This window comes from Xyrauchen texanus, chromosome 48 (assembly GCF_025860055.1).
Source record: "Xyrauchen texanus isolate HMW12.3.18 chromosome 48, RBS_HiC_50CHRs, whole genome shotgun sequence".
In the NCBI taxonomy this organism is placed as follows: Eukaryota; Metazoa; Chordata; class Actinopteri; order Cypriniformes; family Catostomidae; genus Xyrauchen; species Xyrauchen texanus.
Genome location: NC_068323.1, coordinates 25,448,695 through 25,468,100, shown reverse-complemented (window position 1 = coordinate 25,468,100; position 19,406 = coordinate 25,448,695). Strand labels below are relative to the sequence as shown.

Genomic DNA, 19,406 nt, shown 5'->3' with positions numbered 1-19,406 from the left:
AGTATGTTTTTTCATACTAGGTATGCAAAATATATCAGTATCGGCCAATATCAGCATTAGTTTTTGTAAATTGTTATCAAATGATTTGCCTCATATTAAAAGCCGATAATATCAGGGCTTATTTTTTCATATGCAAAATATATCAACTAGATAGCATCAGTTAATATCAAAGTTTTCTTTAAAGTGCATCGTTTGATTTGTCCGATATTGTCAGCAGATAATATCAGGGATTATTTTTTCATACTAGGGAAGGATGCACAATGTATTGTGCACAATATAGAAGAAGGGGATGCACAATATATTGTGCAAAATATTCTTAACATTAATATATATAAGTGCTAACATTAACGATACCGATATAATATATCGGTATTGGCCAATATTAGTGTTTTTTATTTTTTTATCTGATTTGGCTAATTGGGTTAGAAACAGATAATATCAGGACTTATTTATTTGATACTTTGGATACAATATTTTTAGCAGATTTTTTGTAAATAATGTGTAAAAGAATAATTTTTTCTTATTTGCTAGAATCACATTGTTTTATGTATATATCAACATTATATTGTCAATTGTGCATCATAGTCTCTAGATATCGACCACTGAATATCCCTTATTGGCCAACAATTAACTGTGAACACTTAATAATTGGCTATTTGTATCAGTCAAAATGTACATTTCGGTGCTTCCCTACTTCACACAAATCTTCTAAAGCTCTATTTAACCATTTAACTCAGTGCATGAAGATCAGCAAGCAACACTAATAGGTCATGAAAAAATGGATGAGAAGACATGTTAGTACAAGGCGGGTTAATGTGCATGGTTCAAAGACAAATGGTTAAACAAATAAAAACAGCATACATCCACAGCCTTGACATTCAAGTAGACTACATTCTTATGAAAGTAATAAACTCTTCCTAAGCATGTTATGATATGCTACCTATACATAAAACAGTATAAGTAAATATACAAACTAATTCATAATGTAACTCTATTGTCTGTAGAAAAATATCATACATTTATTGGTTCATAACTATAAAATATATATCGTATTCGTAAATAGAGTGGACTTAACAGCCCTTGAGGATCAGAGCATATTCCTCAAATGACACACCTGCTACTCTTGACTACCAGGGGGCATGTCTTCATCGAATGCCTTAGTTTTTGGGACTAATGCCATTAATGTACAGCCATATTATAATAGATCAATACCATGTAAGATTAAAAAAAATACATCGATAGCTACAGTAATGCGATTATCTTTGGATCACATGGAGGAAATGATTAGGACAGGGCAAATCAACAAATGCACCATTATTGTATCTTGCAGATGAAGACAACCGTTTTAAGATCTTGTAAAGAGGTATAGAGTCTTAATTAGAATATGTATTTGCACTTACAGGATATGTGAGGTTAAATGTATACACCGAGGTGGCTTACGGACTTCATATTAGACACTCTCAATGTCTAAAGCAGTGGTTCTCAAAGGGTAATGCTTCAGGACCCACATTTTACTGTGGGCATCAAGCACGTTGCCAGAATTGTTTATCTTATAACAAAAAGTAAACAAAATGTTTAGATCAGATGCTTTTGTTAGGGGATGTTTACCTAAGACGGTCTTAATCTTGCGGTCAAAAACAGCTAGACAAGAGTGCAACAGAATGGTAGAGCATGCGTGGGTCTTGAGATGCGTTTTTTAAAAAACTTAACACATGGTGTTGAAAACGTAACACCCATAGCGGGATGCTCAAAACAGTGCAACCTGCAGCGGCCAAAGATGTCAGCCTGAATTTATATGACTCCAGAGAAAGTATTAAAAGTTTTGCAGGAGAGTTTAACTGTGTAAAGTGTCTAATAGCTAAGAATACCTTCAGCACACTTACTAAAGCACATTGAAATATCAAAACAAAAAAGAAATAATACAGAAAATATCTAGATAAGCTAGTCAATCTCACTAAGCAACTAGTCAGTTGATGGACGACTAGTCATACATTGTGATCCACCCATGTTGGCATCTACCTAATTTGGCTAGTTTCTATCAAGTGACAGACGATTTAGCAGCAAAATATGGAGTTTGATTGGACGCACAACCATTGACATGCTCACGATCCTCCAGTTGAGAACCACTGGTTTGAGATGGAATACAAGCAGTACAGATCATTTGATGAATGCAACAAGCCACTAAACTAATCATGATGTGGTCACGTGATTGCTTTGTGATGAATGAGCCAATCACAGCAGCAGTAGCTGTTGACTGTGGCTACCATTGGCCAGCCAGAGCAGAGGTCTTCTCTAGTACCCTGCGCTTTGATGGCAGTGTTCTAGCAGTTAAACTGGAAAAGGAATCTTGTATTTTGTTGTGGCGTAGCTTCAGAAGTACCTCGCTTCCCAAAGTGTGGATACAGTCAGTCAAAACGATTACATGGAAAGCTGAGGCTTAGAAGTGCATTACAGTTGCATGCCATCACAAACACCCTCCACTGAGAGCTACACACGCAAGGCAAAGACTAAAATGCGGATTATAACACTGAACAGGGATGCAACGTCTCAGAACAAGTAATGACAAGATGTTCCAAAGGTCGAATCATATACTCCGACATTCCACGAGCATATACTTGCATAAATTGCCATTATAACTGTTTGCCTGGCTAATAACAGTGTGTGATGTCTGAAAACACTGATGGTAAAATGGCTTCAGGGATTATGGAAGTGATTGCCTTGGAGGCACAAGATTTACAGTGAATTTTCAGCAGAAAGTGTTTCTGCCACATAGAAAAGACACAAATCGGTGTAACCTCGAAATAAGTTGAAGACGATGAAAGACGAACACAGCAATCTGGTAAGGCAGACTTAATGTAACTTTTTGGCAACAATTTTCTACGTTTCCATGTATGTGACATATTTGTGACAGATATGCATATCACTAAAACAATAATGCAGAATTAAAATCCCATACTCAAGCTCTGAGCTTGTTCATCGATGGTATATGCTTCTGTTAAAGCCATCAGTTTGGATTATTTCAACTTCATTCAAAACAAATGTAATAGTAGAATTTCTGCTGAAGATCTACACTACCCATGATCCTGAAGAGTAACAATCTACCAATCCAAGAATCACATCCAACAAAGGATGCTAAAAGAGCTTTTGCAGAGCGATTTTCAAAACTCTTAATTACTTTGCTATTAATCTTAACCAACCAGCTCACCAGAGGTGAATTAAGATAACAGCTTTTATGAAGGATTTTATGAAATGCCTATGGTAAAAGTTAACTGGAAAAATACGGTGGTCAGGAACCACTGTATGCTATTAAAGCAATGATTATCAATTATTAAATTTGGCATTCAATGCATTTATTTTTATTCTCAAATCCTTCATCACATTTACCCTGAACGCTAACGTTGCTTTCACTTCACACTGCCTGAACTGCGCTGAATAGCAGCACATTGCTGTTAGATACCGAAATGTGCAAAATATTGGTATCATTTAATTTAAACGTTTTGCTAGAGAGGTACTTTTCTTGTAGCGTTATACCCCACAACCCTAACGTACATACCTAGACCCTCCTAGACGGTGAAGCTCACTTTAAATGTAACAAAGATTACATGCTAAAGGCAAATTAATGCACCCGTTTCTTTCTTGCTAATAGGGAATGCTTTGAGTGTGGTGGCAGCCCTCAATCCAGGGCTGCTGGCTCATCGTGCTCAAGCTTATAGGAGATGTGCTTGCAGCAGAGACTAGACAGAGAGAGGTCGCACCTGGTGGCCCGAGCTGGGTCACAGCGGCCAATCATTCGCTCCACCAGCCGGCCCAGCCGTGAGCAGGCATTTTGTCCCTCTGAGAAACAGCACATGGAGTCCAAACATCCGATGCCCTGGTAGGCCTCAATAAACTGGAGAAAAAAGAAAAAAAAAAAAAAGGTTGAGAGGGATGGGGAGCCAGAAAATAAAAGATTAAAATTATGAAACTAAACAATTCCCAACATTAAAACATATCACCACTTGAAGATCATTTGATAAGGGACATGGTGATCAGACATCTTCATTTTTCCCAGGAGAGTCACATTGGAGATGCTTTTCATACGGTATGTCCCAACTTATTTTAAACTTGTCACAAAACTTAGAACATCACAATACATGGCACTTTCCAGGAAAAAGCTAGAAAACAGGGCTTGATAAAGTCATTGTGCAAGTGTTTGACCGTAAGATAATGTTGTTTATCCACATCGGGTGGTCAAACTAAATATTTTATGACCATTTTTATTTTCTATTTAATTTTTCAATAGTTACCAAAAGTTTGACATGTCGGAGAACAGTTTAATTTCTGAACTTATATTTCCGATAAATTAAAGAAAATTATGTTTTTGATTGTTTTTCTTCCAATAACATGAGAACGGGTTGACAAATAAGATTGGCATGCAACTAATTTATGTAAAATATGAAATAATGGAAATTAATAAATGTTATATTGCATATAGAACATGAAACCTATTTGGACAAATCTTTTTGGTCCAAAAAAATAAGCTTAATTTCTTATGCAAAATATAATTTTACATTTATTTTGTATTGATTTGGGTGTTAAATATGTCCATGCCATTACTTGACAGGTTTCATTAGAATCACCCAAATATTTTGTTCTACAATGAACAATGGCAGTTCAACAAATAATATAAAAAATAGGACACTATTTTGATGTTAGTTATTGGATACAAGCGATTTGTGACTATTGCCTTAAAAAAAAAATATGGGACACCAATTTTTATCCTATTTGTACAGTGTTTAAATTAGCCATGACCTGTTTAACATGTTTAAATTAGCCATGATGCAGTATGTGAGAAAAGGTCTCAAATACTGTACATGACTGTACCAGGGAAAAAATGTGACATCTGGTCATCCCAATAACAGGAGGCACAGCTTTGCATACTAAACTTCAAAACTTTAGACATGCAGTGCGTGGTTTCACATTTAAACAATGAGAGAAGTCTGAAATGAATGAAAAAAAAAAAAATATGATAAGATTAATAAATGGTGTCGTCTCTTCAAAACCCACAGACATCCTTGGCCTTGAAAAAATACAAAATAATAACAAAATCTTAACTCGATACTTAATTACTGAAGACTACTCTACAGATCTGCAAGTTCAGTTACAATCCTGACTGCTCTAAAAGACTTAATTCAAATCAGACAACACTGCGATGGCCAAAAACTATTTGAGTTGGAAAACGTGAGGATGCAGCCAGAACTGTTGACCTTGAGGAAGTTGATTGTTTGATCCCTCTCGGTCATCCTGACTACACATTATGCAAACTATCAATAACAACATTCAATCCCTTCAGACCCATTTCAGCAAGACTTGCAAAATTATCCAGTCATGAGAAAAATGTGTAAGCTTGTTGAATTATTCATAAATGAGGAGATAAAGATGTTTGCACACTTGCATTTTCTCCCTTGGTTTGGTTCGTTTAGGCATCAGTAAACGAACACGGCAATCGCATTCAGATACACACAAATGAAAATATGTCCAAGACCACCTCATCTGATTGCAAACAAACTATGGAGCAGTTCTGTGGTTCATCAACAGTGATGAAAACAAACTGGTTTTGCTTCAGAACCAAGACTTTACAGTGGACATCAAGTGGTGACCCAACACAGTACTAACATTTTTTAGAATACAAAAAATATATACATTTGAAGTCAGAAGTTTACATACACTTAAGTCTTTTAATAACCACTCCACAGATTTCATATTAGCAAACTATAGTTTTTGCAAGTTGTTTAGGACATCTAATTTGTGCATGACACAAGTAATTTTTTCAACAATTGTTTACAGACAAATTCACTTTTAATTGACTATATCACAATTCCAGTGGGTCAGAAGTTTACATACACCAAGTTAACTGTTCCTTTAAGCAGCTTGGAAAATTCCAGAAAATTATGTCAAGCCTTTAGGCAATTAGCTTCTGTTAGGCTAACTGGAGTCAACTGGAGGTGTACCTGTGGATGTATTTTAAGGCCTACCATCAAACTCAGTGCCTCTTTGCTTGACATCATGGGAAAATAAAAATAAATCAGCCAAGACCTCAGAAAAAAAATGTGGACCTCCACAAGTCTGGTTCATCCTTGGGAGCAATTTCCAAACACCTGAAAGTATCACGTTCATCCGTACAAGCAATAGTACACAAGTATAAACACAATGGGGCCATGCAGCCATCATACCGCTCAGGAAGGAGACAAAGTCTCCTACAGCTGAATGTAGTTTGGTGTGAAAAGTGTAAATCAATCCCAGAACAACAGCAAAGGAATTTGTGAAGATGCTGGAGAAATTTGGTATTTCCAAATATATCCAATATGTATATATATCCACAGTAAAACAAGTCCTATATCGACATAACCTGAAAGGCTGCTCAGCAAGGAAGAAGCCACTGCTCCAAAACCACAAAAAAAAAAAAAAAAGAAAAAAGAAAAATGTAAGAAAATAAAATGAAAAAAATGAAAGGATTAATATTTGTTATAAAAAACATTTTAACATGGCACGCTGAATGGAAAAACTGATCATTTTGTAAATGCATAAACAATAGCAGAAGTGATCAACCTTTGAAACCTCATTTATGTAGTTATGCAGTGGGCAGTATTTTTTTTATTAACTTGGTGTTTTTTTGTTCATGGTTTTTGGCAGATTCTACCAAGTGACAGATGATTTTGATTGAACGCATGGCCTTTGATGTTAACTACAAAAGATATGAGAAGCATTTTCTCATCCCTTTAAAACATTTATTTTTGTATTGTAACTATACACAATAATATGGTCAGTTGCATTTTATAATTTGCATTTAACATTGTTTTTCCTTGCTGTTCATGACCCTATTAAGAACAGAGCTTTGACCTTTTTTTGGATGCAACCAAGGTTTTTATAGTAAAAGAAAACCAAGACAACAACTAAATGTAAAAGAAAAAAAAAAAGCTTTTCGTAAACCGAAATAAAAACACAAAATAACAGAATTGGAAAAACGAAAACTACCCATTTTCATGGCTCTAAAATTAACCAATAATATGGAAATAATCTTGAATAATTTTTTTGTTGCAGTATGATTTACAAACTGCACTTTAATTTTTATATATTTTTTTTCAAACAGTCTGCGATAGTTTGACTATGATTGGTGTAATTAGAACATATTCTTCCTTTACCACAATGTATGGAGTGTAATGGAGTGGTGGTGGCATAGTGGTCTAAAGCACAGAACTGTTAATCAGATGGTCGCTGGTTCGATCCCCACAGCTACCACCATTGTGTCCTTGAGCAAGGCAATTAACTCCAGGTTGCTCCAGGGGGATTGTCCCTGTAATAAGTGCACTTATATATATATATATATATATATAAATACAATGTATTTAAAAAAGCATTGGTTTGTATTGGCATTTAAAGTATAACTTTTCTCCCAATTTGAAATGTCCAATTCCCAATGCGCTCTAAGTCCTTGTGGTGGTTTAGTGACTCTTCTCAATCCGGGTGGCAGAGGAAGAATCCTAGCTGCCTCCACGTCGGAAACTGTCAACCCTCGCATCTTTTCATGTGGCTTGTTGAGCACGTTGCCATGGAGACATAGCGTGTGTGGAGACTTCACGGCATCTACGCACAACTCACCACGCGCCCCACTGAGAACGAACCACATTATAGCATCCACGAGGAGGTTACCCCATGTGTTTCTACCCTCCCTAGCAACCGGGCCAATTCGGTTGCTTAGGAGACCTGGCTGGAGTCACTCAGCACGCCCTGGGATTCGAACTAGCGAACTTCAGTGGTGATAGTCAGCATCTTTACCACTTAGCTACCCAGGCCCCAAAAGTATAACTTTTTTAATGTATATAAACAAAGGGTATATAAATGTAACAATTCAAAACGAATACAACCTGAACAACATAAGTTGGCTCCGCTCTCCCTCACGCATCTTTGGTTCATTGGTTGACACTGCGTGTCTGATTGACAGGAACAAAAGGTGAGGCTGTTAGTCTGAGCAGACAGTCAGAACGAATGTGTGCGCTTGAGCATTTAGGCCTATATTATTTTTATTTATTTTTTCATTCTTTGAATTAGTTAATTCTATTCATTTAAATATTTTTATTATTCATATCTTAATTTTGTTATATTTTTATAAATAGATTCGGCTCTTCTGATATGCGAGCCGGCTCATAACGTTCACCTACAAGAGCCAGCTCTTACACCCATCACTAGCGCACATTAACGAGAGAGAAGTGACGGAGTGAACTTTAACCAAAGTCAATGAGTTGACGTCGTTAAATGCTATGTAATTCCAAGGCTCAACTAAAGTGATGGAGACAGTGTGATCACGACAGATCCGGATCCACCGCAGCCAAATACGGTCAATTTCCTTCAGGGCGGACACACAAATGACACAACATGCTGTAAAAGATTAGGCTGACTACCTAATCGCCAGTGTTATTCATTAAAACGCTCAGGTTCTTCATCGCCACTACACAACTCAAGCTCTGGGGAGTAAAATCTGAATTTTTACTTGCCAGTGGCTAATAAAATTTATATTTTATATTTACAAGCCCTGAGATATCATTATTTTGCTCTGAACAAAGTGATTGACCGTGGCTGGCTCCAGGAGTAGTGTTAACTACCATAGGTTTAGCATTACTAATGACCATTAGTGAATCACACATAGCTGCCAGTAACAGTTTATTTTTTATGGAAATTAATGACGGATCTAGTTTACGCTTAATTAAGAGTTTGGTGTTGGTGATACTGATGTCACATTTAATACAAACATAATGCTACAATGATTCCAAGTATCTATTATGAAGAAAAAAAGATGATTTTGAAAGCATTCATACATAAGGCACTTGAGGCAGAGATTAGATTAGTCCTGCGAGTCTCCAGGGAATGGATGTTAATGAAATGGACTCATGCCACTACAGAACAGCCCTCGCTTCTGCTTACATCACAGGGAGAACTAATGTCACATGACAGGATGAGTGGTGGGGTGATGGTTGTCTCACCATACACACTGACTGATAGGGGTAGACTACTACCTAGGGGAAAGGTGGGGCTGCAGCAGAGGTGGGGGAGGAGAAGCAGCGATCAGTGGCCGATTGTCCTCCCCTCTGCTCCTGATTTCAGCAGGGTCATATTCTGAACTGCCTGAAACCTTATCCGCTTCCATCTGGAAGGACAAAACAGTTCCGTCAGTCTCCCAAACGGATGAAAACAGAGTAAAAGGTGAACAAGCATGAAACTGCCCCATGTCCACTGCGAGAAAAAGTACAAAAAAATTAAGAGACCCAATAATAATACTCAATTTCATGATGTTCGGTTCCATTAACGGTTCCAGAAAATTGCAATTATTCCACAGATTTGGATGGAGCACTCAAATAAACTATGCAACATACACATCAGGGACACTCATGATGTTCACGCAATACGAATAAGAACAAATGGTTTTAATTGAAACATACTTTTGATGAAAATATGATGCGAAAAAATATTTTGCAAGATATTAACGATGCACTAATACTGTATTTATTTATTTTAAAACAACGAAAAATCTAGAATCTATATTGATTGAAATAATCCAGTCATAATTATTGAGGATTTCCCCGCTTGAACTGAACACTTCTACAATTAACTTTACTAACGGGCTAATTACCTCACTCAAACATCCTATAAATGTGACATTAATCTATTACATCCACAACATGAACACATTAATGTACATCTGTACAGACAATGAAGCCAAAGAACAGGTGAACTTATAGCTACATTTTGCGCTAATCAAAATGCGTAACTTGTGTTGAGAATCACCGTTTCCTTAACTCACAATGCGTAACAATTTCCCAAACTCATGATATTCATAATAGAGTAACTTCTAAAAAGTATTTAATACTTGAGTGTTTTCATTATATGCTATCAATTCAGGAGCTCATGTTTTCAGGATCGTTTTCTCATTTTGTTTAATCTTACATATTAAACAGATTCATCTTTAATATGAGTAGTTTATATAATACATTTCATATTTGAACATTTAGTTAAAGCTTGTTGTGTTACAGCTTGATACAGGTTTATGGCATTTTGCACATTATCAAATTAAACTAAAACTATATGCTACTTGACTAAAATATAAACCACTGTATTCAGAGTAACATTTACTAACATTAATGAATATGACATGATGAAATATTGACTAAATTTAAAGGATAATATTGACTAAAATAAAACTGGAAATTAACAGATTTTTTTTAACCAAATTTAAATTTCTCATGATTTTAAAAACTTTTTGATATAAAGGTTATGTAGACTAATACAAATTCATTACAAATATGAATTAGATTGAACATTTCTGGTGCATAGAGTAATTTCAATACTTTGTTTTATTTAATAGTTTTGATCACTATTATTCTAATATGTGGAAAATAGTAATATTAAAAAATAAAAAAGTGCATCCAAAAGTTTGACCGGAAATCCAAAAGAATGAGTTTAGAGTGAGAACAAAGAGGGCAAATTTTGTCTCTGAATTTTTAAATACTATTTATTTCTAATTTGTTATTACTGTTCTCTTGAAATCTGAAATGATCTCATAATTTGTTAACAGGCTTCTAAGGGTACTCAATGCAACAAGAACTGTTTTCTAAACAATCGCTAACAGAACCGTTAAGGAACCAAAATCATTAAGTGGAATCAGAATCATTAAATTCCATTTGATTCCCATCCCTCGGCCCAACCACACACAAGTTGGCAGGTTTGTCTTTAGGGGGAAAAAAAAAAAAAACAGTAGTTTTGCTTCTCTTTTAGAAACAGCAAAAATGTCTCTGAACTTTAAGGGAGTCTGAACTTTCCTTTACAGACTATGTTTTCTATTCAATTAAAGAAAAAATAAAAAATAAATTCTGATGTCTCGCTGTGGCTTGATATCATTTTCTCTGCTGTTAAAGCCTACAGAAAATAGAATTGTGTTTTGATAACATGCAGTCCAGATAAACATTATTCAGAGAAAAACAACAATTAAAAAGGTACTGCACTTGTATACACTAAAGCATCCATTAATGGGGCTGTGAGCTCAAGCCCATGCAGTACGAGGAACACACATCTTCAAATCTGATCTACAGCAGCATGCACTTGTGGGGAGGAGGTTATACATGCAGGGTTAACCTAATAAAGGAACAGTCATTTTGTGAGCTATTCCTTTAAAGCACATCTTTGGGGTTTGTTTAGCTCTGCTTCCTCTCCTCAGGTTAGTTTTTTTCCTGCTGCATGCAGTGTGCAAGTGTCTGTCCTACTCTACCTAATCTTGCCCAGCTGATTTTTGGCTCTGGACAGAGGCTGCAGTGCGATGAAGTCATCACCTATTGCCACACAGTTGGTGTACATCTACAGAACACACAGAGGGTCAGAAAAGGGGAGAAAAAGACTTGTGCAGTTTAACACACACACACACACACACACACACACACACACACACACACACACACACACACACACACACACACACACACACACACACACACACTCTAAAGACTGCAATCCACTTACCACACACATTCAGAAATGACAAAGACAGGAAACAGGAAACAAGCAGCGGGTGCAGAGAGAGAGAGTGCACTTGAAAACTATCAGGTGTCATCTGCAGGGCAGCGTGTGCTGACAGTACAGAACTGTATGGCAGGAGTATTCAGATACTAAAATAAAAAGTCTCCAGTCTTTCTACAGTCACAGTGGATCCGACTCAATTCTGTACCTGTGCTCTATCTGACTGACAGTCATATTAGGCCTGAAACATACATACTATAGCTTCTAGCTATGCTAGATTTATTTTGTCACTGGTTCTGAAATGTGTAAGACCGCAATTCTTAATGCAACACAAGTCCAAGTTGCAATCTCGCTGTTACCACAAGGGACATTTTTTTTGTCTGCTTCTGCATTCAATATTCTCTTACTAACTTCCAGTGTTGTGTGTTATCTGATTACAAAGTAATTAGTTACAGTAATCTAAAGGAATCTTCCAGGGTCAAAACAAGTTAAGTTCAACTAGTCCCTCGAGGTTACAGTGCAGTGAGGCACTTACAATGGAAGTGAATGGGGTCAATTTTTGGAGGGTTTAAACACAGAAATGTGACTTATAAATTTATAAAAGCACTTGCTTTCATTCTTCTGTTAAAACTTGTGAATTATTTGAGCTCTAAAGTTGTCATGTCACGTCGTCTTGGCAACAAAATAGTAAAATTGGATGCAACTACACAAACAAAGGCATGTGATTTTACCACACAAAAATCATGTCATATGAACACACACAGGCCCCATTTATACTTTGCATTAACATTATTCTTCAGCTGGACTGCATTTACACTATCAAATCCTATGTGATTGGATACAAATTACCCACGCAAAATGAAAAACACTACTTAAGATGGCTCTACACTAGCAGACTCAGAACAACTCGAATTGGGTGGGGGTGTCAAATTTAGTGACTGTTTTCACTAACCTTGCCCTCCTATTCAATGAGACTGTCACATTTAGCAATTAAAAACGGAGGTAAGGTGTCACATTTAAAGACTGCCTTTGACTTTGTTCTGTGCCTTTTCACTGCAGCAGCAGTAAAAATATTAATTACAACCTGGCTACTCATAATTGTTTTTGTACATTTAAACAGCTCCTTAACATGTACATTGAGTTCGGCGGCGATCTCCGACCACTTTATTTTCTTTTAGTGGTCTGTCATGATATATGTCATACAAACATATGTGCTGACTCCAAAGAGCAATAAACTTCTCCAAATGAATAATCCACAAGCGTTTTCCAGACGCCATTTTTTTTTTTGTAGAAAAGAATTGCTTCCGTCCTCAGGCAAAAACACACTTTACTCATGAACTGCACTCATTGGTCACTGCTTTGGATGCGTGTTCCCGCCTCATCCACAGCCAGTGATAATTTCAAGCAAGTCGGATGTGTATTTTCATTGTTTCAAGGCATTAATTCAGCTTGGAGTCCAGACAGTCAAGTGAATAACACCTCCCACTGAGAGGTGCTAATGGGTGCTCTGTCTCTCTCTGCCTGGCCAGTGATTATGTTAATAAAGCTAACACCTGAAAATCATTGGAAAAATCAGATAGTGTTAAGCCAGCTTTACGTTACATCAGATTTACATATTGGCCCCCATTCACTTCCACTTTAAGTGCTTCACTGTAGAGGTCTGTGCAAGATGATTTTTCAGACTCGCTCCCATGAGATTCTGTCCCGCAAAAGTAAGTAATATTTTGTCCCACTTCCGCCCGCAAAAATCAGCAGGTAGAGATGAGGTAGAGATGAATCTAGTCTCACTCAAAAGGTGAATTACCATAGCAGATCTGCCCTCATTGCAGAAGTGACTTTAAACTTACAGTATGCTGAAAGAACAACAGAGGAAGTGCTTTTCACACATAAAGACGTCCTTGTAGGAAGTTAACAATAAAGATAAGCAGAGGCACAGTCTAAGTGCTTTGGGGAGAAAACTAAACAAAACAAAACCGAAAGGCACTAAAACCTGACGTTATTTAGTATTAGAATTCACCCTTGCAAGATACAGCACATTTCCTGCAGGAATCCAGAGTGCTGCCACATAAAATCAGAGTGTGCACTGCAGAAGCTCTCTCGTATTAAGATTAATGCTGGATATGACTGACTGAGTGAGTTTAAGTGAAAGTGGGATGTTGGCGAGCACTCATGTGGTGACGTGAGCCACATGCTTTGATTTTAACTGGATAAGTGCACAATGACACACACAATTCTCAATCACTTCATCTCATTCTGACACTATTCTAAGTGTGTATGGTTGAAAAGAGACTCACCTGAGATTTCTGAGTGCTGGTTGGCTGCAGGTGTCTGCAAAAGACTTTCTTGATGACATCAGGAAACAGACACGTGATAATAATGATGATAATGGCAAACCAGGCCGAGCCGCTGGACAACAGCTGGACGAAGACGAAGTACATGTCCTGTGTGTGAAGAAACGGCCTAACAAGGGAAAAATCAATTAGACTGCAGTCAGTTTAAATCAATTAGACTGTAATCCTTTAAATCAACAAGGCGGATAAGCTTTCCATAGTGCCGTCAAATTTCCCAGTAATGAGTTCAAGCAGGGTCAAATATTGTGCACTAGAGCTTGACTGAATTTGCCGAGAGCATCCCTACGGTCACAATAACAGATCCATTTTCAAACATTAAATTGTTTTCAGCAGCAAATCAAAGACAATTCAATTCAAATTTAGATGGGAAAACAGCCCCTGAAGACATTGTTCTTGATGCTTCCTCTCTCATATGCCTGACAAAAGAAAACAACAGGGTTTTGATTCATTCACCTCCTATCACATTGAATGACTGTTTTACTACAGATGAGAAGATTACAGTACAACACTGCAGGAATGTCAGTTTCTATCATCCTATTTTAGCTCCACTCAGGTGGTGGTGGCTCTGATTACAGCAAAATTGCACCCCATCAACTCTGTAAGTGACACTATGTGACAAACTAAAGCTCATTAAATTATTAATTTAAACTTTAATTTTTTAAATTAAGTATCAGTCAATTTGCATGAAAAAAAAAATGTATTCTAAATTTTGTTTTGTTGAAATATAATATAATTATAATACATGCATCACTATGCATTTCCCCCCCCTAAAATGCAGATTTAGTTTTTTCCACTTTCTGTTCAATCCTAATTTGCTAATAATCCTAATAATTATAAATATTACACATAAATACAATTAGGGCTCCAAAAAAAAAATAGTATTTTGCTAATCAAATAATCTTTGATCATTTCTACTATAAATTGATTTTTCAGATAAAAATCAAAATGCCATTTCCTTTATTTAATTTCTTATGTACTTTTACGATTTACGGTACTAAATTCACTATTTGATACTCCCACAATACCTTAAACAATATTAATATTATTACTTTTAGGAGATAGGCCATGCAGGACAGTTCCTTTCCCTGTAAAACTTAAGTAAAAAGTTCATTAAGGTGTAAGATGATCAATCTAGGATGGAGTGGAACTAAAAGTCAGCCCATCAGTGGGCAATGGTGACACCAGAATAGAAATATCATTAATTCTGCCAAGCTAAAAAAAAAAAAACATACTTCTGTTAGATACATACTTGTTCACTGCCACCGATTTTACATTTGAAGTATTTTAAATGAATGTTGTAAGTCTTAAAATAGATTGTTATACATGTTTCTATACTAATCTTTTTAAAATATATATATACTTTTAATAGTAGTGTATGTTTATCCAGTAAAGTGATGTTTGTAGGGCTGCCCCCTGATAGTCGGCCAAACGTTAGTCGATGAGAAGTGTCTTGGTCGACCACGTTTTAATTGGTCGGTTGGTCGCAAAAAAAAAAAAAAAAAAACTCAGCAGGAAACCGACTAACACTGGTATTATTGCTGGTTGGACGCTATGTGCTACTATGGGGTAATTTTCATTAAGCAGGGTTATGGTTAAGCCTACACAATATAGCAAGACAACTTGATTTCAAACTTTGAACTTATTCTTTTATTTATTTTAACAAAGTTCAAATGAGACTGGAAAAAATATAAGTGCATTTAAAATGTGTTGTTCAACTATTTGAAAAATGGCTTTACAACGGTTGTGAAAATTTTTCTGGCAAAGAACCTATTTCATCTGTGAATTCTCTACCGGTCGGTTAGAAAAAAAAGGTAATAAATAAATAATAAAGTGATAAAATAATAATAATAATAATAATAATAATATATATATATATATATATATATATATATATATATATATATATATATATAAGTAAACATTTTTCCATTTACCGTCAGGCAAGAATCGTCTAAACATGCAGGCGGAAAATTACTTACACAAATGAATACATAAAAACAATTATAAATGTAAAAATAATAATTATGATGATAATAATCACGGTTCGAGTTAAACATGTTTATGTATTTTATGTTTTAATCACAAATGTGTAGGCTGCAGAGTTGCGTTCACAATGAACTGCTCTGTGGAAATAAAGTGAACTGAACTCAAAGCACCTCCTGAACTGAGATGTCTGAGGTCATTTTATATATATAGTAAAGTAAATTAATATCATAAACGTCCGACTAGTCGACTAATGGCTTAAATTAACGCCTACTAGTCCAATAGGAATATCTTTGGTCGGGGGCAGCCCTAGATATTTGCCATAAATATACTGGTGAAATCAGACATTACATTTGGCATTATTAGGACTATCAAATATCAGGACCCTTAGTATTACTATACATAGTATTCAGCATTATATACAGATTAATATAGTACAATCAGTCTTGTGATGAGAAGTCTCATCTCGGTGTTCATTGTATTCAATCCGCTTACATGATGAGGAGAAACCATCTAAAATACTTCAAAAACCTGCACACTTTGACCTCTGAGACATCAGTATGACATCCATGAGAGCTGCACAATTGATAACATTGAAACTGAAAGTGCGGGTTTAATCAAAACGTTTTCTCCATTGCGATCCGTTTGATTGACACTGATGCGCACGTTCGCTTGCTCACTGAAGTTTAATAGCGACTCGTTTGAGGTAAAGACAAACATTTTTGCAAAATGAAAATACGTGCCTGATTTTGAATTCATAAAATGTAAACACTGTAAAACATAGAAAATAGCGGTAAAATGTAAGTAATGTGCTGGAGAGAAACAACACTTAAACGCATTAAAAGGCACAATCACTCTTTCAATGCACCTGATGCAGCAACCGCTCCAGAATATACTGAATGCTTATGATAAACTTATTTTAAGTGTTTATAAAGCGCTCTTGTGTGCTGGACAACCTGGGTAATTTTTTTTCCCACTTCAATTTGAAACCATTATTTTTTAAACATGGCTCATCATGCGAACACATCTTTCACTACCGTAAAGTGAAGTCACAGACAGAGCTTCTCCGAGCTCACTGCACATATCCAACTAATCAATAATGAAATTCACTATCAATGATTCCCATGATTGATAATTAGTGATTTTATTGGTTAGTTGTTGCAGCACTAAATATAATAATTCAGATAATTTGAAGATATTATATTATTGCAGCAAAGTAATGATTAGTCAATGCAAAAGGTGGCTTTAAAAGCCAATGCATTGTTTGTTTTATTATGATATCATTCAACATAAGCCAAACACCAACCTACAGTCCACAGCCAAACAGTATATTCAAACAAACCTTATTCACACTAGCACCATTTCTGATTGTAATGGGAATGACAACGAGGCTGTGAGGGATATACTTACAGTCTCTTCAATGGCACACACAATATAAATCTGTATAAAGCTTCTTGATGACATTTGATTTAAAGGAGTGGTGTTGGTGTACTTTACTGCTAAAGCACATAACTGGTAATCAGACGGTTGCTGGTTCGATCCCCAGAGCCACCACCATTGTGTCCTTGAACAAGGCACTTAACTCCAGGTTGCCCTGGGTGAATTGTTCCTGTAATAAGTGAGTCGCTTTAGATAAAAGCATCTGCCAAATGCATAAATGTAAATTTTCCACAACTCAAGATGTCTGGAGTTTTTTTTTGTCAATTGAATGTTCTTGTAAACATATTTTTATGCTGTTTTGTCCAAAAACACTAAACTACTACCTCACATACTTGTTGTCATTCCCGTCAAAAATCAAAGATTAAGTCTAATCTGCAATAAGGTTTGTCGATCTCGCCTAGGGTGATCTCACTTGGGCTGTTCGCACAGGGTCTGCTCTTGCATTGAGTCTACATCATTGTCATTGCTCTATGTACACATGCGTCAGACAGACACTTTGAAGCGTCTCAGAGTGAAAGATTGCACTCCAGACCACTCCACACGGCTTTGTCCAGTGGGCTGTTTGTTGACTGTACAGCTGGAGCTGCGCTGACTGCCCCCTGCTTATTGCGAGTCACAAAAATATGAAGATTGAACTTTAAGCTTGAATTACTCCGATTGTAGGAAATTCCTTATTGCATAATATACATCTGGTCAGGGCGCATGATTGTGTTATTTTTTTCTAAATATTTTATAAGATATACAACTTTTTATTTTAGCTTTTGTTTTTACTAGCAATTTCACCTTTATTAGACAGGAATTAGTGGAGAGGTAAACAGGAAATGAGAGGGAAGAAGAGCGAGAATTGTATTGGGAAAGGACCTTGATTTTAATTATGGTGGTGCTCCAATGTCTATTGTGGTGACAGCCTTTGTACTTTGGGCTTAAGGTTTGAAAACAAGATTTCTTGAAAGTTCAGAAGTAAACTTTCAAACAAAATTATACAAAAAATAAACAACATTTCTAATATTGTCCAGCACAAACTGACCCTACAAGCAGTGTTTTTTTCAAAGACTCATACAGTACCAGATGATGCCACCATAAAATAAGGAGAAGATGAAGTAGAAGGCGATGGATCCCCATGTAACAAAGTGATTCATCCATGACCAGAACTGTGTCTCTAAGGCCAGCTGTGAGGAAAGAGCAGTCACAATTAACATGAAGCTCACATTTCATTAAGAAGCCAATTACAATATATACAAACATGTAAGATTACCTTTAGTGTAACAGTAATAACCATCACAGTGAAAACTAAAGTGCCAAAAGTCCAGTTTCCGAACATCTGCAAAAAAGAAACAAGCATTTTCCATGCGTGTTGTTAACTTGTTGCGTGGGGCGGCTCTGCCAGACAAACTTCAGTGTTTCAATTTGTTCCAAATATAACACATCATAAATGATGCTCAACTTCTTTATATCGAAGAGAGATTCCGGCTTGTCGGAAGCTATCTGCTAAAGAGAGCGCGCCTCCAGATCTTGTTGTAAGTCACCCCCGTAATTGAGGATGGCAGCGTATCAAAAGAATAATGATTAGAGGAACTTGTGCAGTGAGTGCTCAACCAAATCACACAGACAGCTGGTCATTATAAAAGGACACATGAATCTACTGGAATCCAATCAACTCTTACCAGTTGCCTGTTAGCTCGCAAAATCTGAGAGCATGCACAGCAGGAAGGAGAAAGAGAGAGATAGACAGAAAAAAAAGAGAGAATATGGACAAGGACGTAAAAGACAACATCCTTACAATGGCTCTGTTCCAAAACTTAGTGAGCCATCTTACTACCTGCCTTCTAAGGCAGCATCCTAACTGAAGGTTAATCCTATTAAAAAAAATGCACACTTAAAGAAAAGTAAATGGGAGACTTGACACAACTGATCTTAAAAGAGTTCAGAATTAGCATGATGCTAAGACAATAATGCGCTAATTTATAAGCATGACATAAGCAAATGTTTCTTTTTATATTAGACAACAATTTTAGCTAATTAGTTAATTAAATCTAGGGTTTTAATCAACATTTCTCTTGCTTTGTCTACAATTTTTCATTGAAAAGGAAA

The 19,406-nt window shown here is 36.2% G+C and overlaps 1 protein-coding gene across 1 annotated transcript in view; it reads right to left on the bottom strand.

Annotated features, from left to right (window-relative positions):
• Window positions 1-19,406, bottom strand: part of LOC127639615 (phospholipid-transporting ATPase IF-like) — a 96,170-nt gene that overhangs the window by 3,127 nt on the left and 73,637 nt on the right. Inside the window, exons 26-29 of the mRNA XM_052121726.1 lie at window positions 18,571-18,636; window positions 18,381-18,484; window positions 13,836-14,001; window positions 3,756-3,889 (exon numbers count right to left, since the gene is read on the bottom strand). Of these exons, the coding sequence (XP_051977686.1) occupies window positions 3,756-3,889; window positions 13,836-14,001; window positions 18,381-18,484; window positions 18,571-18,636 (470 nt within the window). The remainder of the gene's footprint in view (window positions 1-3,755; window positions 3,890-13,835; window positions 14,002-18,380; window positions 18,485-18,570; window positions 18,637-19,406) is intronic.